At 46.3% G+C, this 27,479-nt stretch overlaps 1 protein-coding gene across 1 annotated transcript in view; it reads left to right on the top strand.

The window, feature by feature from the left end:
- ATP10A (ATPase phospholipid transporting 10A (putative)) overlaps positions 1 to 27,479 on the top strand; it is a 174,127-nt gene that overhangs the window by 70,873 nt on the left and 75,775 nt on the right. Inside the window, exon 2 of the mRNA XM_084844345.1 lies at positions 7,446 to 7,650. Coding sequence (XP_084700471.1) covers positions 7,446 to 7,650 — 205 coding nt within the window. The remainder of the gene's footprint in view (positions 1 to 7,445; positions 7,651 to 27,479) is intronic.

Raw genomic sequence — 27,479 nt, forward strand, 5'->3', positions numbered from 1 at the left:
CCACAGCTGCCAGAGTTCTTCGTGGTCTCTGTGCATCACATATATGGGGTCTGCGTCTGCGTGGAGACATGTTCGGGAAACTTCCAAGCTGAACAAGTTTTTGGCGGGAACCCCTCCCCCACCGTCCCTGGTATATATATAGCATGGGTTCCCGCCTTCCCCTCAGTTCCTTTTCAGCCGCCTTAGCGTTACTTCATGGCGAACTTTTTTGACATTCTGTCAAGCTGCTTCTTCTATCTTTTTCTTGCCTTCTTGCCTTTTTCTTCCTTTATCTTTTTCTTCTTTACCTAACCAGAGAGAGAGAGAAGGAGAGCATTTGGAGAGCGTTGTTCACCTCAGTGGCGACGCGTTTTTCCTCCGGCTTATGGCCCAAACGCCTCCGTTCAGAAAGTGCACGGCTTGTGGCAGCAAGGTGCCTTCTTCGGACGGTCACTCTTTATGCCTAATCTGCTTGGGAGAATCCCATAAAGTTGAATCTTGCCACCACTGCCAATCGCTATCGAAGCAGAATAGAATAGATAGATAGAAGCTATCTGCAAGAATAGAGCAGATAGACTAAAGGCGATCCTTTGACAATGGGCCCTTCAAGCGGTTGATATGCCTAAGGCCCAAACGCCTCGAGAACAGCCCGCAGTTGCTCCTCCCACAAGTGCAAAAGGAGTGGTTTCTGCGGCTCAATCTTCCCCTCTGTTAACCACAGAGCCGGTTCGCATAGACCCACCTATGCTGGGAAAGAACCTAACTATTTTGGTGGCTAAAAAACTTTCAAAAAAGGCAAAATGCCCTAAATAGGCAGCAAACGCACTGGAGAAAAAGAGGAGAAAGAAAATCTCTAAACAGCATGAGAAAGAGCGGGATGTCCTGCCCCCTCCCCGCTTGATTCTCCCATCCATGTTGTGGCCCCTTCCACACAGGTTGCAACTTTGCATCTGACCTCCACGGTCTTGGAGGGTGAGTTGCAGGACACACCAACCCCATCACCTGTGTCATATATGCAGTGGACGTTGAACTCTTAGGTTAGAGGTGCCAAGATAGTGATAAATCAGACTCAAAGGTTACTTACAAGGAGTACTTTATTGAGTAACCTACAGCACACAGGCCTACCCAATGGTTGGCTCAGACAGCTTCTCTGAACCCTGAGCCACTGGGTACAATGGGTCTTATACTCTACAGGTTAGCAATAAGCAGCGTTTCAGCAGCACATGCCCCTAGCATTCATTCTCAGCAAAAGCTAGAAGTAAACAGACTTTGCTTCCCAGTCACATCAGAGATAAAGACTCTCCTCATTAGCAAGGAATGCACCAAGAAGGCTTTTATCAGTCCTTGACCCATCTGCACATGCTCAGAGGCTTACTAGCATGGGAATTGCACCAATAATGAACTTAAGCAAGCATTATGGCTCTCTAGGCCCCTTTAACACTATAAATGACTTGGCTATGCTCCTGGGGCCAATACACCAGCCCGCCCAGCTCAGACAGCTCCGGAACAGAGATTCAGGTCTCCAACACCATGCCATTATGATACACAATCATCTCGGTATCGGTTGACACTCGCTCCTCGGCAGCTTCCTCAATACCTATCTCTGGATCAATACCGTACAGTTCATCGGCAGGGACAATACGACCGTGATCGCTTCACTCTCCATCCCGTGATTGGGATCATTTTTCCGTTTCGTTGTCTCCTCCCCATGGACCACAACGTGATACAGACTGGAGACTTAGGAGGGATCGTGACCTTTTCCTGGATCGCTGTCTTTACTTGGGAGCTACTTCTCCTTCATATACTCCATTTCAACCCGAACAACGACTGCGGTTCGAAATGCATGAGACTTTCTGTCCCCCTTCTCCGGTACCAAGACGTTCTGTGTCTCTAATGCTACACCAATCCTGCCGGGACCATCAAGCCTCACCGCCTCCAATTCCACCTCACGGTGCAACTCATTTGGCTCAGCAACCTACCCCCTCACCAGAATCCGATGAGGACTGTCAGTCTGACTCTTCCTCCTATTCCTGGGTCCCCCATCGATCTCATCCCCAGCTGATGTCGTTGGGACACGAGATAGAGCCTCACCTTCCAAGGATATGGGACACTTTTCAGAACAAGTGTTCAGAATGGCACAGTCGTTGGGCATCAAGGTGCAACAACCTCCAAAACAACTCCACGATCGGGTGTTAGATGCCGTCACGGCAGACATGTCCACCCTGGTGGCCATTCCCTTTCTCCCAGCTCTGCTAAGTACAGTGCAACAGACATGGAAAATGCCTTCATCCTTGACGCCAACATCCCAGAGGCTAGAATCGATGTACAGGGTTCAAGAGATGGACGCTTCTTTCCCATTTGCACATCCAAAACTGAACTCAATAATTGTAGAGTCTGCTCAAGGCCACTCTCCAAAAACACATGCCTCACCTGTAGATAAGGAGGGCCGTAAACTCAATCTCTTTGGATGCCGCCTCTACTCTTCAGCAGCATTGGGACTTAGGATTTCAGACTACCAGGCAATGATGGCCAGGCACCAATTGTTCCTTTGGGAAAAAATGGATTCTCTTATCGTGTACCTTCCTGAGGATCAGTGTGAGTTAGCAAGAATGTTCCAAGTGGAAGCATCCAAACTGTCCCATCAGCAGATCAATACCTCCTGTCATCAGGCGGACTGCAATGCCAAAGGGATAATGAGCTCCATTGCCCTAAGGAGACATGCTTGGCTCCGTTCTGTGGGCCTAACTCCTGAAGCTCGCTCTAGAGTAGAGGATCTATCCTTCAACAGCGAGGGCTTATTCAATGCAAAAACAGACGAACAAATGGACTCTGTGCAAAAAGTCAGAACAACCGCTTGTAAGATGGGCATCTGCCAAGTCCAGCAACAACAGCACCACGTCCCTTATCATCAGGGTGCTGGTACCGACAACACCAAACCTACACCCCTTGGCAGCCCAGGGATCGAGCACCCAGATACCCACAGCAACAACAACAGCAACAAAGGAAAAGCTATCCCTTCCTCAAATTTCAGCAAAAGGCGAAGGGCGATGGATTTTCTAAGCATCATCTTTGACTCCAGTCTTTCTCCCCTCAGTACCGACCATTACGAAACCACCCTTTGGAGACCTCATGAGCAATTTTACTTGACCTGGATGAGAGTGTCGTCAGACAACTGGATGCTAACTATTGTCCATTGAGGATATTGTCCTTGTAGGCCCCTTCCAACCCTACTATTCTATGTTACAAAATAGAATTCAACACACTTCCACCACTGGGTTCGGTGCGGACCACCCCACTCTTGAAGGTCCTTCAGGGGGAAGCACAATCTCTCCTAAGGAAGGGTCCTTTCCAGCACATTCATCAATCTCGGTACGGAGGGGGGTTTCTCCAGGTACTTCACCATACCAAAACAGGACGGAGGTGTCAGGGTGGAAACTGAGCCCATAGAGCCCCAGAGCGGTTCTGATTCTGAGGAAGAACAGCAATTTGTGGGAGAGGCGCTCACTCATCTCTCACAAGCACAGCAGCTGGCAGAGATTCCTCCTGCCAGCATTCCTGAGAGAGATAGTGACCCTGGCAGTGAGAGAGCGGGGGAGGGGGTTTTGCTGGATGCTTGGCGCAGACACAGGGAGCAGCGCCAGATGGAGGGTGCCAAAAGGAGGCGCTCTGCTTGTTTGGCGCTAAAACAACGGTCGCGTCCCGAGGACCCAAGGGTAAGAGGGAGGATCTCTCCATAGCCCATAAGTTCAGAGTCTTCCCGCGGTTCTCCTTGAAACGGGGACCAACTGCCTTACCTGGAGCTTAGGCTACTCTGCTAACTACCCCAGTAGTTCCTTGCTTAGTCACTAGTGATTAGTATCTGTAAGAGTCATAAAGGAATAAAGCCTTGGAAAGAATCCTCGTCGTCTGTGTCCTGAGATGGCTATTGGAGAGGACTGTAAGAGGCAGCTAGGGCGCTCCTGACAGGAGGCCTCCAACCCATTCTAGACCTTCAGGACCTGAACAAATTTGTTGCTCCCAAGAGATTCAGAATGACAACCCTAGCCACAATTCTCCCACTCCTCCGAAAGGACTCATGGTTCGCCACAGTCGATCTCGAGGATGTGTATTTCCACGTAGCGATAGAACACTCACACAGAAAATTTCTCCGCTTTGCGATCGGTATGGAACTCTTCCAGTTCAACATTCTGCTGTTTGGTCTCTCAACAGCCCCATGTGTATTCACGAAGTGTATGGCTGTGGTTTGCACTTACCTCCGCCTTGAGGGTGTCGAGATCTATCCCTATCTCGACGATTGTCTGTTAGTGGACTTCTCTCAGGAAGCCCTATCACATGCTATTACAGTCGTTCTGAATCTCCTTCAGGCACTGGGACTAAGGATCAACAGGGAGAAATCCCGTCTGACCCCCACACAAATAGTTCAGTTCATAGGGGCCATCCTCAGTTCCAGAACTGGACAGGAGTAGCTTCCTACAACTCGCATCAAAAACCTTGTCGAACATGCTACTTCAATATTCCTTGATTGCCGTGCCAAAGCACGCAACATTCAAACCTGCTTGGTCATATGGCAGCAACAGTATCAGTTGTGGAATGGTCCCAGCTGCGGATGAGGCCCCAGCGAAATTGGTTCATCCGAACCTTCAACTTGACCAGCACCCCCCTCCTCATCACACTTACAATACTGGAGGAGGTCACTTTCAGCCTGAAGTGGTGGATGAATCCCAAGCATCTGACCGAAGGGATGCCATTTCTCCCTGCTCCCCCATCCAGGGTCCTGACCACAGACGCTTCCATACTGGGTTGGGGAGCACATTGTGGGCCTCTATGTGCACAGGGTCTTTGGTCACCCACAGACACAATCTACCATGTAAATTTTCTGGGGTTGATGGCAATCTGGAAAGCCTTCGAACCGTACCTTCGGCACCAACACATCCAGATCCTCATGGACTGGTACCTACAGTTCTATGGTACCTAAACAAACAAGGGGAAACACACTCCTCCCATCTCCTTTCTCTCACTCTGGACATTTACAACTGGGTAGTTACAAGGGGCATTTGTCTCACTGCTCTCCATATGGCGGGAGAAGACAGTTTCTTGGCGGACTCTCTCAGTCGCCTCCTCCGGTGCTCCCACGAATGGCAGCTGGCCAAGCCAACTCTAAAGCTGATTTTCAGACAGTTGGGTTGACCCAAGATCGATCTCTTCATGACTTCAGTGAACATGGCCTGCATACAGTTTTGCTCCAGGGTGGGAGTCGGTCAAGGATCACTAGGCTATGCCTTTTTCCTGGAATGGAAGGATCACCTATTCTACCTCTTTCCTCCATTTCTGCTCTTCACGAGGGTGATCTCGAAAATCAGACAGGAAGCCACAAACTGCATCCTAATCACCCCTTGGTTCAAAATACTGAGGGACCTGTCGCAGGGATATTGCCTACCACTCCTGCGAATAGACGACTTGATTTCTCAAGACCAAGGTTGAATTCCCCCCCCCCCCCCGATCTCCATACCCTGAAGCTCATGGCATGGAGGATCCAGTGCCTGGACACTGCTCCCGGCAACAGTACAGGCTATACTCAATGTGGCGAGAAAGCTATCGACGTGCTGCTCGTACTTAGCTAAATGGGCTTCATTTGTGAAGTTTGCGTCTGACAGTAATTATAACCCTAATGACTGTTCCCTTACGGATATTTTATGTTTTCGCCAACATTTATACAGTAGAGGACTGAAATATTCCTCCATCAGAGTATATGCCTCAGCCATTTCTGCGATGACGGGCAATGAAGAGGGGCTCCATCTTCAGCCACCCCTTATGCAAACAATTCTTATGGGGACTTAGAAATTTGGCTCCCCCCACGAGAGACCTCATCCCTCAATGGGACTTGTCACTAGTGCTTAACAGCCTGACATTCGCGCCCTTTGAACCTCTTGCTACCATGGACTTGAGGCTGCTTTCTTGGAAAGTCGCCTTCTTGGTAGTGATGACAACCTCGAGAAGGGTGAGCGAGCTGTCTGCTTTATTTATAGACTCTCCTTACACCATTTTTCACAAGGAAAAGCTTGTACTCAGGCCAGACCTAGCTTTCCTCTCTAAGGTGGTGACGGACTTCCATGTGAATCAGACAGTTGTCCTCCCTGCTTTCTTTCCCTCTCCGACTTCCGATTTGGAGAAGAGACTGCACACTTTAGATGTCCGGAGAGCCCTGTCCTTTTATAAATCACAGACCAAGTCTTTCCGTAAGTCGCAACGATCGTTCCTGTGCTACGGAGGACATAATAAAGGCTCACCGGTTTTCTCTCAGGCTAGCCTCCTGGATAGTACAGATTATTAGCTTGGCGTCCCACCTCTTGGGGAAAGAGTTACCGCCTCGAATCTGAGCACATTCGACAAGGGGAGTGTCGACTTCCACGGCCTTTACAAGAGGTGTGCCTCTGGTGGACTTGTGTAAAACGGCTACTTGGTCTAAGCCTTCTACTTTCATAAGGCACTATAGACTAGATGTTCAGGCCCGAGCAGACTGTGCCTTTGGCAGGCACAGTGAGACACCGACCCACCTCCAGTAAGTCAGCTTGTTATTCGCCCATATGTGTGATGTGCAGAGACCACGAAGAAGAAAGTCAGGTTGCTTATCTGTAACTGTACTTCCTCAAGTGGTCATCTGTGCATTCACAGAACCCTCGCACCATCCCCACTTCGTTGTCAATATGGTTATTGGTACTGAGATGTTTTTTCTCCTCAGCCCCGGACTGCTTTGCTGTCTTAAGGAACTGAGGGGAAGGCAGGAACCCACACTATATACTAGGGATGGTGGGGGAGGGGTTCCCGCCAAAAACTTGTTCAGCTTGGAAGTTTCCCGAATGAGTCTCCACGCAGGCACAGAGCCCATATGTGTGATGCACAGATGACCACTTGAAGAACTACAGTTACAGGTAAGCAACCTGACTTTCTCACTTCTGTGCAGGTCCTTGAAAACTGAGGGGGCCTCTCAAAGTCTAGATCTGGCATCCATATGTCTCCTTGTTTCCCTAGCCCACAGTCCCCAAATGTTTTCCTTCAGCCTTTGTCTCTTTCTTGCCCTTCTCTCTCATTCCTGTATCTCACCCCACTGGATAGACTCCCTCTTCCCTTCATCTACCCTTGCTCTGGGCATTGTGCACCTTAGGTATCCTTCTCTCTGAGATCTCATCCCAGCATTAGCCTCCCTTGCCCCATGCAGTTCCTCCTCCACAGTGCCTTGGTGAAATTTTAATTCCAGCCAAACTGCCCCTTCTCACAGAGGCTGGACTGTGAATATTTTGTTACTTGAGTGTTGGAATTTCCGTGAGCCAGTTAGTGTCAGAGGCGTCACTGCCTCAAGCACAGTGCAGTACTGCTGGTGAACCAGCAGAACCAGTCCTTGGGGTTTTATTGGCTATGCTATAGTTGGACAAGTTTTAATATATTTACTATAAACATTTCTTTACCAGGATTGAAAGGAAATACACCACCAGATACTGGAAAGAAGTAAAGGTCGGAGACTTCATTCAGCTACGCTGTAATGAAATCATACCTGCTGATATACTGCTGCTTTCGTCAAGTGACCCCGATGGCCTATGTCACATAGAAACTGCTAATCTGGATGGGGAGACCAACCTGAAACAGAGACAAGTTGTGAGAGGATTTTTAGAACTGGTAAGTTAGCGTGTTTATTTTTTAAAGAAATAAGTCACTGCTTTGTTTAAAGTATACAGTACTGTTCACTACTACAGTGTTATGCAAGTGAAAGAGCATCTGCTTCTTCTAACAAGATGGATGATTCAGATTCATGATTTCCAGGAGAAATTCATAGTGATATCTAAGACTGATGGCTTTTAGGACCATTTGTGACAGGCTGGCCAATACTATACGCCAGAGTAGGGATGTTAGAGAATTCCGCCACGGACTTCAGTGAGTGGTCCAGTGATCCATTCTGCCACGGACTCCGAGGGGCTGGATTCTTTAGAATCCGGCCCCTCAGAGTCCGTGGCGGAATGGACCACCCACCTCCGCCACCCTGCGAAGTTTCCCTGGAACAGATCCTACTTGCCACCAGCCAGGTCCGGTCCGTCCGCTGCCGTCCGCTGCTGGTCTGCGAAAGCAAATGGCGTCCGGCGTAGCGGATGCCATTTGCGTCCCTGGTCTTTGCCGTGATAGGCTATGTAAAGATTTACATAGCCTATCACGGCAAAGAGAAGGGACGCAAATGGCGTCCGCAGATTGGCAGCAGACGGAAGTCCGGCTGCGGATGGACCCGGCCGGCGGCTCCACGGACTCGGAGTGGAGCCAGCCAGGGAGGACTCCGGGGGGAGGGACAGATCGCCTCCCCCCCGCGGACCCCCCCAGTGGACTGGTGAGTGGGTTTTGTACACCCCTACACCAGAGGTAGGCAACCTGATGCCCTCCAGATGTCTTGGACTACAACTCCCATCAGCCCCAGACATCATGGCCAACGGTCTTAATTGTCCATCTCTGGTCTAGAAGACGCAGGAGGGTTTTCCTTGAGACCAGCATTTCCACATTTTTCAAGCTAAGGCACACTTTCCTCCTGAATGTCAGGGTGGAAACTGAGCCCATAGAGCCCCAGAGCAGTTCTGATTCTGAGGAAGAGCAACAACCTGTGGGAGAGGAGCTCGCTCATCGCTCACAGGCACAGCGGCAGGGAGAGATTCCTCCTGCCTGCATTCCTGAGAAAGATAGTGACCCTGGCAGCGAGAGAGCGGGGGAGAGGGCCTTGCTGGATGCTCGGCGCAGATGCAGGGAGCGGCGCCAGATGGAGGGCGCCGAGAGGAGGCGCTCTGCCCGCTTGGCGCTAAAACAACGGTCGCGTCCCAAGGACCCAAGGGTAAGAGGGAGGACCTCTCCATAGCCCATAAGTTCAGAGTCTTCCTGCCCTCTTCCTTCAAACGGGGACCAACTGCCTTACCTGGAGCTTAGGATACTCTGCTAACTATCCCAGTGCAGTTCCTTGCTTAGTCGCTGGTGATTAGCATCTGAAAGAGTCATTAAGTTGTAAAAGGAATAAAGCCTTGGAACGAATCCTTTTCATCTGTGTCTTGAGTTGGCTATTGGAGGGGACTGTAAGAGGCAGCTAGGGCGCTCCTGACACTGAATTTAAATGGGGGAGACACTTTTGCTTTTACCTCGTGTAAGGCTTAATTTTTGTAGCAGGGTTGGGGAATCTGTTACCTCTAGTTCCCATCATCCCTGAACATTTGCCATAATGGCTGGGGCTGTCAAGGCTTGGAGTCCAACAACAACTAGAGGGCCGCGATTTCCCCATGCCTGTTTTATAGCGTGCATGCACTATCTCAGGAGTCCCCAACCTTTTTGGACCTGTGGGCGCATTTGGTAATTTAAGATACGGTTGTGGGTATCACCACAAAATACCTAATCAGTGGGTCACCGCTTTGGTGTCTACCTGTTGCATCTATGGATCTTAGACTGCGTCTTATTCAGCAAAAAGGTTTGCTTCATGTTTATTGGACACTGCAATGTCTCCTTAATAAGGGATTGCCTCATTCAACTAATTGTGGGCAGTGCAATACAGCTAATGCTTATTTTAAACATATGTTTTGGCAATGTCCAGTAGTTGCTTCTTTTTGCAGGGAGGTTATTACACAGAAAAATGTTGTACTGGAACAGTCTTTAATATTCACTGAAGTACACACTCCTTTAAATTATTAACCTGCTTCATGGAAATTAACAAATGGTCAGCGTAAATGGATTCTCTGCACCCCTTTCACAGCTAAAGGACTGATATTACAACATTGGAAGGATAAACACTCGCCTCCTATAATGCAATGGACTAAGGACATTACAACACTTTCAGTATTTGACAGGGTGGCATATAGGTATCACCTTCAAAGGGATACGTATTTAGATATTTGGTCCACTTTTGTTGCAGCCCATGTATAATTGCTGGAAAGTTCTATGCATTTCACAAAAATCCATGTATGTATATTAAGGGGGGGATTAAAATCAATCAATCAATAGGTTGCCTGTGGGCACCACATTAGGGACCCCTGAACTATCTGCTCTCAGTGGAGCCCAGCCCCTTGGTCATGCTCCCCGATGGGGAAGAGGCAAAGCCTAGAACAATCACTTAGGCCAAGAGGCAATGCCCCCCCCCCCCGCAATGGATGGATGCTCTGGGTTTGCAGGAGCCTTTTGTTATTTGAATGGGTTTCCCATGGCAATTCTAACCAGCAGTTCTCTTCTCTCATAGCCTAAAGTTTGGGAATCACTGATTAGATTCTCTTTCCACAACCCAGTGCCCTCTGGGTGGTTTTGAATGACAACTCTTATCATCCCTGACCTGTTGGCTGAGTTTAACTGGGGTCCAACTCATCTGGAGGGCACCAGAGTGAGGAAGGCCAGGGTTTGGTCGCAGAACAGGAATGTTATTTCCAAAGAAGACAAAAGAATATATTGTACTGTGTCTGTTTCTCTTTCTAGCAATCATGCTTGGTCATATGTTCTATCACAAGTCCAGAGGCAGTGTAGTTTTTAGAAGAACCCCCTTTTAAAATATCTACAATTTTTCACAGGGCTATATTCATTTCAGTAGCAGCAGTTCAAGTGTTTAGAAAATGGTAATCGTTAACACTGTTCTGTGATGATTTTATGAGTGAAAAGATGCTCCTGTAACTAGGCTAATAAGTATTTCTGGGAGAGATGAGATTATAGGTTTGACGAGAAAATGCAACACATACATTTGGCAGAACAGTTATAAATGTAATAACTTTGAAACAGGTTAGAATTACATACGTAGATACAGCCAGTTTGATCCATAATCATCCAGTTAATTTGAATGGATTAAATTTAAAATATTGTAACCTTGGATTGTCGAGTGGGATGAATGATCTTATACCTATTTGACATTAATATATGATGTGGTTAGGGCAATGGGGAATTAATTAAGTAGTCATTTAAAAACAAGCTACTATAAATACTATCTGTGCCAATACCAGATTGCGCCCTCATCAATAAAACAATGACTGGTCGTTTGGTAGTTACTGGGCAAATTCTGACTGAAAGAAAATGACTGAAGATAAAAACCAACAATTTACTGCTGATGATTTATGACAGTATAAATATGAGAGATGAAAAACAAAACTGGTGATTGCATAAGTGTGCTACGAAGACACCTGTGGGGTAGGCAACCAAGCAGCCATAAAGTGGCATCTCTTGAAAAGAACCTGGTGCACCAAGGGCATTTTTCCTCCCCCTGGTCAGAAACGTGTCAGGAGGGTGTTGCTTTCTTGGGCTCTTTCCTGTCCCTGGGGGATGGAGCAAAGCCAGGCAGCTTCAGCACCAGTCTGACACTAAGTGCTGATGTCACGTCACTCACTAGTTTGAATGGTTTTTCTTCAGAAGAATGTCTTCCCCTCGAGTGGGAATTTTCAAACCCGAACCAGCGTGTCTGCCAATTTCTGGAACTTAAGCATTTACTGGGTCTTTGGGTCAGCAGCCTGAAAAAGTCCATCACCAGATGATCAGTACCATTACTGGCAGTACAAGATTATGACATATCTGTAAATAGGTATTTATTGTCCCCCAAATCTTACATCAGCTGTCCCCTATTGGTGTCCTCCAGATGTGTTGGATTACAACTCCTAGCATCCAATGGCTTGCTGGGGGGTGCTGGGAGTTGTAGTCCAACATCAGGAGGACACTGGGCCTTCACAGTGCAGAAGTAGCAGCCCCCATGCCTCCAGCATTGCCTCACAACATCCTCCAAAAAGGATGTTGATTTCTCCACTCCTTTGATCAGTGCTCAGTGGCAGCTACCTTGATGCCTCCAGGGAGCTGCCTAACAAACTCCAGCAAACTGCCTTACTTTGGCCATTCCTGGAAATGTCAGATCTGGTCACTTAGAGCGTTTCTACACAAAGCTATTAATTGGCTGTTAATTTGCTGCATCTACTTTCAGTTTCAGTGCAGACTACACAAGGACAGTTTTCTGCTACATTACTTCTAGGTGGCACTGTGGTATAGCAGAATAGTGCAAGTACACAAGAAGAAATTACACATTCTTTCTCTTTCACAATTAAATGCCACATTTTCCCTGGTCTAAAATATACTCACCGAAAAAGCTAGTTAGAACCAGAAGCGAAACCGGAGAGTCACGACATCTAAAGAATCCGAAAACAACTGTGAGTAGGGAGTGATGAGCGCACGATAAATCATTTGTGTGGAAAAGCCCTTCGTTACATCCCATCTGGACTACTGTAACACACTTTATGTGGGGCTGCCTTTCAGAAACTTCAGCTTGGTCCAAAAAGTTGCAGCCAGAATGCTGCGCCAGCTACAGGGAGTCACCACACACAAAAATCAAATCAAGATAAAGAGACAAAGAATCAACCCAGGTTAAAACCAGCCCTGTCAAAGTCAGGTTAATCTGCTTTCAATTACTGTGTTTACTGAAGATTCTTCATTTTTCAGCAATGGCTGGTGAATACAGAGAAAACATAGTATAGCTTCCCTAATGTTTTGGACTACAACTCCCATCAACCCCAGTCAGGAATGATGGGAGTTTTAATCTGAAACACCTAGAGAGCACCAGGTTTGAGGAAGTCTGCAATAGTACTTTCTCACTGAGAAGAAAAGTGAAAAGGGGAAAAACAGTTCTCTCCTTGGCTTGTTTCTGGCCTGCCTTGATTTTGTTGATTCATTTGTGGCATCCTGGGGACACAATGGTTACACTCCATTCCTGGGATGCTAATAAATATAGAAACATATCCACTGTCTGTAATTACTTGTCCCGTGTTGATAGTCATGCAGTGAAAGAAGTCACTGATGCCATCCGTGCACTGTTTTAATTTCATAAACTGTACTTCCAGATCTCCAGGCTCTGAAAACAATCCCATTTGAATTTATAAATATTGTGTGCAACTTTGTCTTGGGGCTTTGCAAATAGGATATCACTCAAGCAAAGAGATCAGGGTGGCCCGGGGGGGCAACAGCTAATGTGCGTAACTGCAGTTTAAAAAGAGTTGACTGGAATCCAGTCAATATTAGAAGTACTGTTGCTGGGTAGCTGAGTGTACAAGTAAAAATCATTGCTACTCAGTTAACAAGTAGCCTTTATTTCCATGTATTTACATAAGAGAATATTTAGAAATGGTTTCACTTAATGTGAACAAAATCAGATGGAATGTTTAAAAAAAATTTTTTTTTAATGAAGATCAAGAATACTGGGGGTGGGGGACCACCAAAAACCCTCAATAAAATAACTCCATGATTTACAACTGCCCCATTAATATTTCCCCATTGCTTCTGCATAGACTCTGAGAGCTACCACGTGTCCATAATGAGGCAGTAGTCCTTACATGGGGACTGTACCACTTCAGGTTTAATGTATGAAGGGAGGCATTTGCTTGAAATCACTGTTATATGAAAGTCAGCATTCACAAGAAAGTCTGTCACATGTCAAGGAGAGAGAGATCTCAGTCAGCCATCTTATTATGCGTTACGAAGCAACCCTCAGATATAGCCACTGGCAGTCTTACAAAAGTGTCCCAAACCAGAGCAAAGGCATTCAGAATGCCTCTCCATGAATCAAAATGGTTTCTCTTAAGACAGCCTACTCCAACCTGGTGCCTTCCAGATGTGTTGGACTGCAACGCCATCATTGCTGGCTGGGGATGATGGGAGTTGCAGTCCAATGCATCTAGAAGGCACGAGGATGGGAAAGGCTGTGTGAAGAGGCTGCTATCTATAGAGATACCAATGAGACATGGGCAAGAGATGCTCTTTAAGAACCTCCATCTCTGGTAGAGAATGGGCAACTTGTGGCCCTCCAGATGTGGCCTACAATTCCCACAATCCCTTCATAATTGGCTATGCTGGCTAGGACTGATGGGAGTTGTAGGCCAAAACATCTGTAGGATCACAAGTTGCCCACCTTGGCTCTATGGAAGCCCTGGTCTGCACCTGCAGCCAATACTTACTCAAATAAATACAGTGTCTCTGGGTTCCGGCACTATATATATGTGAAATGAGGGAGGCTCAGATAGAGGGGAATAACGAAAGCTGAATTAGGGACTGTCCTGTTTCTGTATGTTACTATGTATTAAATACTTAGCTTTCATCGTGACATTAGGTACTGGATTGGACTTGTAACATTGTTTTAAACAGAATTTAGTCCTTTACCGTTTTGTCAAGAGCAGCCTCCAGACAGTCATGAGGCCCTAACATACTTCAGCTAACAAATAAGACTATGTTGCTTTGGAAGCCTTTACTTTGGCTGTGTTTAAAATAGAAATACGGTGCCAAGAAAATCCACATTCTGTAGTTGGAATAAGTTAAGAAATTATGTAGATGTTTGCTTATTTTGCTTTATTTATTCTGCTTGCCATGGGGAGGTAAAAGGAGCTGGGCAGTACAGAAGCCTATCGTCTGAATGTTGGGAGCCCTGTTCGGCCCACCTCTGATTTATTTTATTTATTATATTTATTTTTACATGTCTCATCTTTTCCCTTCTTGCAAGAAACCCAGTGTGGCATACATGACACTCTTCCTCTCAATTTTATCCTCACAACAATCCTGTGAGGTAGGTTAGGCCGAGAGTCAGTGACTGGCCCAAAGTCACCTAGTGAGCTTCATGGCCAGTGGAGACTAGAAGCCAGATCTCCCGAGTCCCAGTCCAACACTCTAACCACTACACCACTCTGGCTTTCACCATGCTGATGTCTGAGATTTCACCAGGCACTACCTATCTGTTTCTCCAGTGATATCTCTGCAGGCCATCATAGTTCGAAATGTAATGGGGGGGGGGGTGTTTTAATGAATGGTTGTCATGGATTTCTGTACCAGATTGTATCATAAAAACCATGAGCAGTGGGACTTCCCTCACCCCTTCTCCCAGCTGCACCCCCGCCCCATGCTGTCCCTGAAGATTCTCAAGGATGGTGTGCGATATGGTAGACAGGACTGCAAATGGAAGAGGAGTCAGAAGAACCTTCAGAAACGGCCCTGCACCCCCACCCTGAATGAGCAGAACTGCCTTTCCACTTGTGCTGGGTATCTTTGGGTCCGAGCACAGATTTCATTTTTGTGTAGTGCAGATGTCTGGGATACACCTGAGCCTGATTTTGATTCCAGTGATATGGTAATCATTAAAAGCATGCCTTTGAATTATGGTCATCAACAGGTCCAACAACTTCGCATTGCATAACAACCACAAAAGGCAATGTTATAAAGTTTGGCATATCAAAATTCTGGGAATTCTAAGAAGACGTATTTTACCGAAAGCCTTAGCATATGTTACATTGAACATCCATTTTACAAAAGCATGGACTTCCAAGTTTAAATGTATGAACATTTTATTTTATTTCTTTTTTTGTACTGTGATAGCTTTGTTTCTTTTAAATGCTATTTAGTTTCTCGGCGATGGATCCCATTTGGCAATGTGTGCAGGATGACTCAGTCTGCTAATATAACTTTTTATTTATGTGGAGTTTTATGTAACCTTTCTTAGTTTTGTGATTTCCAAAACCCAGAACAAAATGTGTAGAAAGCTTTAATATAAAATGTCACCAAGCGTATTAGATTTTGCCATATATGTGGGCACCCTGATATTCTTCACTTCAAATTGTAATTGTAGACAAAAGACAACGTGATCATTAACTGAATGTCCTCCTGATTTCGCATATGTTTCTGTGGGCTTGAATATTAAGAAGTTACTTCTCAGGAAGTATAAAATGTTATTATTTAGGCCATTTTTCCTCCAACACTTTATCCAGGAAGCTCAGGGGTGGTGTATATAGTTCTACCCTTCTAGAGATGTGAAGGCACAGAATTTGAGGGGGAAATACTCCCCCCATTTTTTCACAAAAATCCCGGGGGGGGATGTGTTTTTATCCATTTTTTCTGTTCTCCCCTCCCCCCCCCCGAGTTTTTTCTAGGCTTTCACATCTCTGTCGCCTTTCCATTTTATCCTTTCACAACCCTGTGTAGTTGGGTGTGATGTGGATGAGCCACAACTAGCCTCAGTTAGCTGGGGGGGGAGGAATCCAGCTTCATAAATCATGGTTTGAAGTTGGCTTGTTTCCACTAATCATAGCTAAGATTAATCACAGTTTGTGTCAGGTTCAAATGACATGAGAAGCCAAAGTTAATCCAAAATGGAAGCAAAAACTTCCATACTCCTCACAGGTGTCCCGGGGCATGGAGGAGCAGGGAGAGAAGGAGTGCGCAAGGCCAAGGCTCAAAACATTAACGATGGTTTAGCATTGTGTCTGAATCAGCCCATTAGTTCAGGTTTGACTCAGGCGGTTACAGTCCACGGGACTTTCTCTGCACTGAAGGGACGTCTAAGGACCCGAGTCTAAAGTCAGAGGTTGAGAGAAGTCTCTGAGATGAATTACATAAACAGTTAAACGCTCAGGGAACTTGAGAATGAATTCTAATGAACAACAGACCGCTAAAGAATGTGAAAGGGATATTTATAGAGTGGCAGGTAGGGAACAAGTTCAAAGGAGAGTTGTTTGGGCAAGGTAGACTGTGAACCTGTTATGAGCAGAATCAAAGTACTGAAGTGTTCTTTTATTCATACAAGGCTTTCCCCTAAGTGGAGGGGCTCCAGCAAGAGTTTTAGAGAGCAGGATCCTCTTTCCTAGATATCCTCTTACTCTGAACCCACCGCTGGCAAGATGTCTGCCGGCAGTGACAGAGAGGAAGTGGGAAGACTTGTGTCCCTGCCAATGGCCTGTGGAAATCAGGGTTGCGGAGGGTCCCCAAGAAGCAAGGCCAGTGAGTGGGGTCTGCTTACACAGAGCTCCCCCCTCCCCGGTTTACTTATTTATTTATTTACTACATTTCTATACCACCCAATAGCCGAAGGTCCCTGGGCGACTCCACCAGCATTCATCACCAGGACCTCAGTGCACATATGTGGGGTGTGTGTTTGTCTCTCTGTGCTTGCTCTCCTGTTCGTAGGATCACAGCTGCGTGTATGAGAGAGAGATTGAGAGAGAGAGAGAGAGAGAGAGAGAGAGAGAGAGAGATGCTTTACTATGTGCAGTGGCCTCTAGCATGACAAGAGTGACCATTTTCTTGGGAATAAGGCAGAAGGGAAAGGAAAGTTTCCTCCTTATGCAAGCACCGAGCCATTACTGGCCCCTAGAGGGACGCCGCTTTCGCTGGTGTTTTCATGGCAGACTGTAGTGGGGTGGTTTGCCATTGCCTTCCCCAGTCGTGACTACCTTTCCCCCAGCAAGCTTGGTACTCATTTTACCGACCTTGGAAAGATGGAAAGCTGAGTTGACCTGAGCCGTCTACCCGGGACCCAGCTTCCGCTGGGATCGAACTCAGGTCGTGGGGAGAGTTTTGGTTACAATACTGCCGCCTAACACTCTGTGCCACACGAGGCTCTTTAGGCAGGGTACAAATCAAATAAATAAGAGTATGGCAACTAGAGCATCAATTGGTTCTGCGTAGGGGTGGACGAAAGTCACTTACCTTTTCTCGCAGCTTGGTCGCGGTGGGGGGGAGCGCTTCGCTGCTCCCCCCGCGAAGTTCAGGCCGGGGGGGGAGGCTTCCCACCTCGCCCGGCCGAAATTCAGGCCGGGGGGAAGGCTTCCCGCCTCGCCCGGCCGAAATTCAGGCCGGGGAGGAGGCGCCTCGCCTCGCCCGGCCGCGAAGGCGAAAGTTAAAAAAAAAAAAAAACGCCCCCTGATAGGCTACGTGACGATTCATGTAGCCTATCACGGCTAGATCTGCAAAGTCAGCCGTGATAGGCTACGTCAATCGTCACGTAGCCTATCACGGGTGGCTCCCTATCAGGGGATGTGTTTTTTTTTTTTCTTTTCAAAAGACCGGCTGCCGCTCCCGCCCCGCTCGAACACCCGACGAACTGCCAGCCGGACCCGCCGCCGGGAGGGACATTCAGGGAAGGTAAGTCCCGTCCCGGGGGGGGGGGCGCGGGGTGTGTGTGGAGGATTTCTCCCCGAAACTTGTTCGGGGGGCCGAACACGTTGGCGCTCGGCCCCCCGAAGTTTCGGGGAGAAATTCTCCGCCATCCCTAGCTGCGTGGCCACAGCCCAGCATTTCCTTCAGCCAAGCTGCTGTCTCAGTAGGAGGACACTAGTGTCAGGGAGAGTAGCACCATATCAGGCCATGTCCAGGGGGCTGGGATGGCTGAGATGTTTGTTCAGTTCACATCTGAATGCCAGCATACCAGCTTTGACTGAAGGCAAAAGGAGAAGGGGACGGCAGAGGATGAGATGGCTAGATAGCATCACTGATGCAATGAATATGGACTTGAGCACACTCCGGGAGAGAGCGCAGGACAGGAAGGCCTGGCGTGCTATGGTCCATGGGGTCACGAAGAGTCGGACACGACTGAACGACTGAACAGCAACAACAAATACCAGCTTTGCACTTCCCAAACCCAAGCACATTCCAGAATTAAGTTTGCAATTGAAAAACGATACACACACAAAAATGCATACATTTGAAACTGTGCACAAAAATGTGTATATTTTTTAAGAATGAGCATAACATTTTATTCAATGGAAGAGTTGCTTGAAAAAATTCATGTATTTTTGCAAAAATGCAAAAATGTGTATATTTGGAAAAAATGCACACACGTGTGTGTGTGTGTGCACGCGCACATGTGTTTCAGTGCACACAAAAATACGTACAATTTTTTCTTCAGACAAAAAGAATTCTCAATCCGATGAGGGATCAGGACAGAATGAACTCAGAGTTGGAAAAATGAGAACCTGAGCAAAATCAACTTGACAGATACACCTATCCCTAGATGAGATAGAGGGAAGGAGGCTGTGGTCTCCTGATTCCTCCAAACAGAAGGTCACTCCTGGGCAGCTATCCTCTACTCTTCTTAGCCCATGAGAAGCATTCACATAAGGGCAGGGGTGCGGAACCTCAGGCTTGGGCCAAATTTGGCCCTCTGGGTTTCTCCAGAAACCCATGCCCCCTTTCCCCCCAACTACTTGACATAGGTGGTTTCCTGGCTTTTGTGCAGGTTTTCCCCATTCTAAAAGGTTGAAATATCTCTCCTAAGGCGTAGCTACTGGCAGTAAGTAGCCTTAAGATAAAATATGGTAGTGGGGGGGTCCCCCCACCCCCTTTGCCTGCAGCTCCTTTCTTCATTGGAATGTGGCCCCTGAGAGCTTCTCCGAAATGGAGTTCTGCCCTCAGGCTGAAACAGGCTCTACACCCCTGTCATAGGGCAACCTTCCACCTAAGTAAGGTTTGCATCCTTTCCTCCCCACCTGGTCCCTAGCAGCAGCATAGGCTACAACGATGCAACTCCATATCTGTGCTGTCCACTCTTTGCCATTTTTTGACATATTGGGAAACCATTGGTTGCAGCAGGTTGCCAGTATGCTAGTAGGTGTGAGGAAAACATTAGAGCAATGAATTTGTGTTCCAGTTGTGGAGAGAGAACAGTCACAAAGCAGCCTTTCAAATTTTAGTTCACAATTTTCCTGTAGAAACTTGTCCTGAACTGAGTTTGTCAAAATATACTCTAGAGCTGGCCAACAGCTTGAAAAACTGTCAACAGACTCTGGAAGAGTTTTCAGAAGCAGGCCACAGTCTTACAGGGAGTTTTGGCTATTGGGTGGTATAGAAATGTAATAAATAAAATAAATAAATAAATAAATAAACAAACACACACCAGCATTGGGCCATTTAAATCCCAGTGAAGTCATCAGGATTTAAGCTGCGTGGGGTGTGCAGGACTGAGATCGGAGTAAATTATTAAAAAATGTCATGATATCTTTATTTTTTTAGACCATGAGGATGTAAATATTTTCCACCAGTATAGGTTAAAAGTTTTCAAAACACAATAAATCATTCTTACGAAACCTGACTGGAGCAAGCAGGGAATAGATCAGCCCTGCTGCTCTTCACGGCATGGCTGACAAAATATTTCCAGCTCACATAAAACATTCCATAAGCAATTACTGAAGGTGTGGTGGCCAGACACCCTGCCCTGGAATTCTGAAAACACATTGATCCTTCTTTCATGGGCTTTCTTCTCTAAGGTGAAGGAAACTAGAAATATTTGGTGTGCATTCAGTACAAGGAGAGTTGGATAACTATTTAGGGAGGATAACATAACACCAAGGAACATTGTGCCCTTGCTCTTATATTTAAAAATTGCCTTACATGAAGTAGCCCCATCACTACTTATGTGAGGAGAGATGAATGTGTGATCCAGGGTGTCCATTCAACACCAGATCCCATGATAGGGTGGCCAGAAAAGAGGAAATGCATAACCGATTTGCATCAGATTTGCATGTGCTTGATTTATAGGTATAGATGCACATTTAGAAATGACTAGAATTTAAACAGAAATACAATCCATCTCACCACAGTGGGAAAGATTGCGACGAGATTACCTGTGTGCCTGCTCAGTCTGCTGTCCGGTTGCTAGCTGTTGATCGGCAACTTCAAGGACTCTCCCTTCTTATGGCTCTTTATCTTTAAACCAGACCTGGACCAGACAGCCCTTCAAATAGTGGATGCCTTCAAAGAAAGGAATGTCTCCCAACAGCCCTTCAAATAGAGGACTGTCTTCTGGAAAGTAGGTCACATGGCACCCCGTCCCATTAAGCGGCACTCACTTGATTTCCCCCTCTCCATTTTGAGAGAAAGAAAACATAAGTGGACTTTCCATTGGCATGGGATGCCCTGGCTCAGATATTTCTTCCCTCACACAGTTACAGTAATGGAGCCATTCCACGTGTTGTATTTCTAAATCTAATAACCACGGTAAGATTTTCCAGCAGATAATGGGTCTCATCCATTATCTCTGCCTCCACCTTCTTGAGTACCTTGCTGTGGTAAGGAATATTGTCTACATGCCAAAGTTATTGCAGTCTTCTGGGCCCAAGGAAGACATTTTCAGGAATAGCCTTACAGTTACATGGTTAAGGACGACTGGGACCACTCCCTCTGGCAAAGAGGAATTTACCACTGCTTGTAACCAGCCAGTCAATCCCTCAATGTTATTAAAGCCAACACATGCAAGTGTTGAACTTACAAATAGTGATCAGTATCTAACAGTGTCATTCTGCAAACTCAAACAGCGCTAACAGAGCTCCACTGAGTCTTTCTGTTGTGCAAGCGATTGCCCATTACACTTGCACAACCAGTTGTGCAAGCAGTTGCACAATAGGTTGCACAAGAGTTTTTGCGCAACACATTGCACAGCGGGTTGCACAAGTTGCACAAGCATAATGCCCAATGGCTTGCACAACCATGCTTGTGCAAATGTAACTTTAGCTGGATTCTTCTCTTGCACGTAGTTCAGAACCTAGTTTCCGCTAGTACAACATCACTTGCGGTAACAGCATGGCACAGTTGTATACTGCCCAGTAGGTCCAAGAATTGACATCCTGTTCCGCATGCTCAAGCCTTAGCAGCTGAAATGTATCTAATAAAACTGGACTAGCTGGGGCTCTGGACTGATCTGTTAAAATAAAACTACCCAGCTTAAGCACCCAGGATGTTAATCACTACTCAGATTTGTTGCTGAATTTGCAGTGGGTTGCTTTACTTATTTTATTATATTAACAGCATTTTTATACTGCACATTAACAATACGTTCTCTGGGCAGAGTACAGAATAAAAAATTAAAATGATAAAATATAAAAATACAAAACAAGCATTAAATTAAAAACAAGATAAAACAGCATCAAAAATTTTTAAAAAATGAGCAGTAGTAGGGCCCAAGGTCTAAAAAGCACAAAATCTCAGTTTTAAAACTGAAATGCTTTGATGATGTAATACAAATGAATTAAGCACTTCAGAGGAAAACGGTGTCAATAATTGCCACTTCTACTAACGTTGTTGTTCAGTCATTAAGTCGTGTCCGACTCTTCGTGACCCCATGGACCATAGCACGCCAGGCCCTCCTGTCCTCCGCTCTCTCCCGGAGTGTGCTCAGGTTCATATTCATTGCATTGGTGATGCTATCTAGCCATCTCATCCTCTGCCGTCCCCTTCTCCTTTTGCCTTCAGTCTTTCCCAGCATCAGGGTCTTTTCCAGGGAGTTTTCTCTTCTCATTAGGTGGCCAAAATATTTGAGCTTCAGCTTCAGTATCTGTCCTTCCAATGAGCAGTCAAGGTTGATTTTCTTTAAGATTGACTGATTTGACCTCCTTGCAGTCCAGGGGACTCGTAAGAGACTTCTCCAGCACCACAGTTCGAAAGCATCAATTCTTCGGTGCTCAGCCTTCCTTATGGTCCAGCTCTCACAGCCATGCGTTACTACTGGGAAACTACTAACATGCACACTCCCAATTTATTGTACCCTAACTGTATTATCCCCTGATCTTAAGTGCCACTGCCCTGAAGCATCAGCTCATAGGATCTAGTGCTGGGAAACAATCCCAGTCTCATCAGAAGCAACCATCAGGACTCCTGCACAGCTGGTTGACATCTCTACCTTTTTCCACACCACTGCACAATAGAATAGTCGCTCTTCTGCTATGGACAGGATCTGGGAACTAGATGCAGCATCCTGTAGACCAGGGGTGGAGAACCTATTTCAGCTCAAGGTCCAAATTCAATTTTGGAGAAGCTCTTGGGGACCACGTTCCAGTGGTGGGTGGGGCCAAAGGCAAAGGGGTGGGGCCAAAAAAACAAAAACATCAGCATATTTTAGCTTAAAGCTCATACTGCCAATAACTAAGCCTTAAGAGAGGCATTTCAACCTTTTTAGAAAGGGAGAAATGTGCACAAAAGCCAGGATCACTGGTTGTAGGGATGTATGAAAGTCACTTACCTTTCCGCGGATTATGTTCATGGTGGGGGGGAGGCGTTCTGTCCCTCCCCCCGGAATCCTCGATGGGGGGGAGGCGATCCGGTCCTCCCGCCTGGAATCCTCAACGGCCGGCTGTGCTCTGGGTAAAAAAAACACAAAAACACACGTACACAAATGGCGGCGGCTATGGCCGCCGCCATTTGCATTCCTTACTTTTCACCGTCTTAGTCTACGTAAATATTTATGTAGGCTAAAATGGCGAATCAAAAAGGGACGCAAATGGCGCCCACTATGCTATTTGCGTTCCCCTTTATTTTCACCATAATAGTCTACGTAAATATTGCATATGCGTTTGTTTTTTTTTAACCGGGATGTGATAGGCTACGTAAGTCTTTACATAGCCTACCACGTCTCTGTAAAAAAATCCAAAAAAACCGACAAGACTGGAAATGGCGGCGGTGGCAGCCGGTCAGAAGACCAGCAGCTGCAGCCACCGCCGCCCAGAACATCCGCCCCAGGTAAGTCTCGTCCCAAGGGGGATCCGCGGGGGGGTGGCAGGCCGTTCCGCCACAGATTTCGGGGGGCCGAATGCACTGGCATTCGGCCTCACCAATATCCGTGGCGGAATTCTCTGACATCCCTAAGTGGTTGGGGGAAATCGGGTGTCCACCTTGGAACCCTGGAGGGCCGATTTGGCCCCATGTCCAGATTTGGCCAGCGGGCTTGAGGTTTCCCACCCGTGCTAGAGACCTTGCTGCCTTCTAAAAGCAGCAGTCTTGTGCAAATATGTGCCACTAAACCATAGTAGTAGTTGGGATGGGAGGTGTTCCCCGCAAGCAATGCAAAGCTAAATGCTGTCAGGAGCGCCCTAGCTGTCTCTTGCAGTCCCCTCCAGTAGCCAACTCAGGACACAGATGATGAGGATTCTTTCCGAGGCTTTATTCCTTTATTACTTTATGACTCTTTCAGATACTAATCACTAGCGACTAAGCAAGGAACTGCACTGGGGAAAGATAATAGAGTAAACTAAGCTCCAGGTAAGGCAGTTGGTCCCTGTTTGAAGGGGTACCACGGGAAGATTCTGAACTTATGGGCTATGGAGAGATCCTCCCTCTCTCCCTTGGGTCCTTGGGACGCGACCGTTGTTTGAGCGCTGAACGAGTGGAATGCCTCCTTTTGGCGCCCTCCATCTGTCGTCACTCCCTGCGTCTGCGCTGAGCGTCCAGCAAGCCCCCCTCCAGCGCTCTCTCACTGCCAGGGTCACTATCTATCCCAGGAATGCTGGCAGGAGGAATCTCTGCCAGCTGCTGTGCTTGTGAGAGATGAGCGAGCCCCTCTCCCACGGATTGCTGTTCCCCCTCAGAATCAGAACTGCTCTGGGGCTCTATGGGCTCAGTTTCCACCCTGACAAATGCCTGCAATAAAGTTGGTGGAGAATTGTAGGGCTTTGGAAGCTTTGGAGCTGTATTCCACCTGCAACTATTATGCAGGACCAAGTCCTGCCCTCTATCGTCTCAATTCAAGCAGTGAAGGACAAATAAGGTAGGTGCCGCTCAAATTGACAAGGGGAAGAATGAGAAGAAGAGATATGCTAAATTGTCCCAGAATTGTGATGAGTTCAGAGTAAGAACTACGTGTTTGGAAACCAATTTTTAATAACCTGTCTTTGGCCACATTCCCATTAGCAACACCTTTTTTAGAAAATGTATTTGCATGCTGTTAATACACAAGAACACTGACACAGCGGGAGTCTTGGTTGCTGAAGTATGATGACAAACCCAAAGAACAGCATCACTTTGATCAGCGTGAACTTGCATTTGTGCTTGCAAAGCAGTCACAGCAAGCACCTGGTTAATTTATTTGCTCACTCATTGATGAATAAGAATTCTCCTGCCAACAATGTCAGTATCTGTAACCAAACGGCCTACAGCAGGACTTTCATTTCACGAAGAAAGGATGAATGTGGAAATCAAATTTCATTTTTATTTTATTTTTTTGAGGGGGGTGGAATTCCCCTTCCTTTCCTGGACTACTGCTGCAATTGGATTTACTCATTCTCACACTGCCTGGCCGATGCATTCTAAGGTAATTGCAACAGATCATAAATGTATAATTGACAGAACTGAAGGGAAAGCACAGTTTTTTGTTCCCAGATGAGTTGATAGATGACAATTATGCAGCAGTCGGATTTTTTTTTTAAGTACATTTTGCAGTCCTGATAAGTGAATCTGATGAAATTGCTTTCCCTCAGACCTTGACAGCTTTCTTCAGTAAGAAAGACTTCATCTCTGCATATCAAGCTGATATAAGTAAGAGATTTGCCCTTTGTTGGCCTGTGTTCCTGGGAGAAAGGAGATGTGTTCATAAACTTAGATTTGGTGCAGAATGTAATATATCTACCCAGTCCTGGGATCAGCTTTTGTTTGCTGAGTTCAGCAGTCGTAAGGAGCTTTTGTTTGATTAGCTTGGCCTTCAGCAGGAGGTCTCTTTGCTGTCTCTAGGATTTCCTCATAAACATTTGTCAAAGATATTAAGACATTACATTTTTCCTTTTAAAAATGTGCTGAACGAAAGCTAAGATGAGATAAAGCAGCTGCTGCTAACTCAGATGCTGCCTTGCCCTAATAGAGATAAAACCTTCATAGAATCATGGAATTGTAGAGTTGGATGGGACATCTGAGGGCATCTAGTCCAAATGCAGGATCTGTAATGTAGGATTCTACTACAGCACCCCTGAAAGATCGCCATCCAGACTCTGATAAAATACCTCCAGCAAAGGAGAACCCAACACTTTCCAAGGCACACCATTCCACTGTTGAACCCTTTAGACATTTCTCCTAATGATCAGCCAAAATCTGTTTCCCTGCAATTTCCACCCATTGCTTCTAGTCCTGCCCTCTCCCTTCATAATTTGTTTCGAACAACTAGAATTAAGCAGATATAAGGCTAGCCTTTTCTCCATACAGTGGAGGTGGCTACAGGGCGCTATAAGAGTCAACATTATTTGCAAACAAGCTAATTTTGACTTTTTGGCACTCCATAGCTGCTCCAGATGCCACTCCCCCTGCCCAGTATTTTATTTTTATTACAGTTTGGGGGGGGGGGGCAGCAGGTGTCACATATAGCTGTGCATTGCCCACCCCTGCCATACAGTATGCGAAGAGGATTGTACATAAATGTTATTGTTGGGGTGAGGATTCTCTTTTAAAAATGATAACCTGCCATACCTGTGAAAATAAATACTTAATTATGTGTAGCAGCAGTTGTCAGAATTGTGTGGGCACCCAGTAACAAGCACATTTTTCCAAGCAAAAGAAAAGCATTACATTCAGATTTCTGGCAGAAATTTTGGAGTTTGAATGGAAAGATTTCTGTGATTATACTTTTTTACGTGGTAATGTAATATGCTCAAATAGTAAGAGCTCCTATGATTAGGAGCTAATGTAGTTTAGCAGACAGACTATCAGACTTGAACCACGGGGAGCTGGGATCAAATCCCCCCAAGCCATAGATTTTCTCTGGAGATTTGGGCAAGTCACACATCTTTGACCTCCATTACCATCTATAAAATGGGAATATCAGTGACTTACTGGGATGAGTGAGAATTGCTATAGTATGCTTTACGCACCCTAAAGTGCTGTAGAAAGCGTAGTATAACAAAATGTTTCATCTATGATTTTTGTAAGCTTTATTCTGAGGGAGTCATGAGTAGATCAGATTTCAGATTTAAAAATATGCATTGGCCCCAGAAACATATTCATCATGGACATAGCAGCCTTTCCATCCTGTTCCATCCATTTGCCTTGACACAAAGTGAATGCAATTCCCTGGGTGAAAAGGACATTTCATATTCTTTGCTCGTTCATTTTGAGCTTTTGGCCCCCCTGCTGAAATCATGAAATTATACTCATATATCCAGCTCTTGCTAGCCCTCATATAGCCTCAGCCAGGGGGTCTGTCTTCACAAGCGATTTAGTGTGAAGGTAGAACAGTCTGAATTCCTTTGCGACAGATGAGGTCGTCACCAATCCACTGCCAACCAGCCGCTTCCCTCTTGAAAAGCTGCATTTCTTTAAACTCTTTTTACTCCCAAGTTTTTTTTTAGTGAAAGCGGCTCCCTGACAGTTTTACCACAGTGTGCCATGCCCCCCCCTGCATTAAATTCTGGGCATGCCTCTGTGACCTGTCAGTGAAGTGCTCAAGGGGGTGACCACTCCCTCTTGTTTCCACAATGGAAGTAATTTTTCCCACTGAGAAAACCCCCAGGAGAACAGCAGCAACCCCTCGTATTACCAAAGTAGTAGGGACACTCATTCACCTTAGCTAGCCTGCTTTTGATCTTTAACGTATCCCCCCTTTCTGTGCATATTTACTCAGAAGTAAGAAATAAATCTCGCTCTCCATACAGTGCAAGGGTTAAAGGCTAACTTTAGTAACTCGCCCTAAAACACTCCTTTGCTTCTCTGTTGCTCTCTTCAATCGCTATTTTGATGTTGTGCTTCTTTGATGTCCTGTAGTTTCTCTCATGTAAAGTCCTTTCTCTGTTGTTATGTAAAGTCCCTTCTCTGCTTTATTGCAGTAACGATCTTCTGGGTCTACCGAGCTTCTGATTCCGAGCTGGGAGAAGAAGGGGGAGGGCAGGTTGGAAGCAATAGGCAGAAGTGTACACATGGGGGAAATGGGGTGGGAGCAATAACTCTGTGGCAGATTGCTGGAATACGGCAAAATTGCGGGGGGG

The sequence above is a fragment of the Heloderma suspectum genome, chromosome 3 (assembly GCF_057233095.1).
Source record: "Heloderma suspectum isolate Gila_16-S chromosome 3, 16-S_ref, whole genome shotgun sequence".
Taxonomy (NCBI): domain Eukaryota; kingdom Metazoa; phylum Chordata; class Lepidosauria; order Squamata; family Helodermatidae; genus Heloderma; species Heloderma suspectum.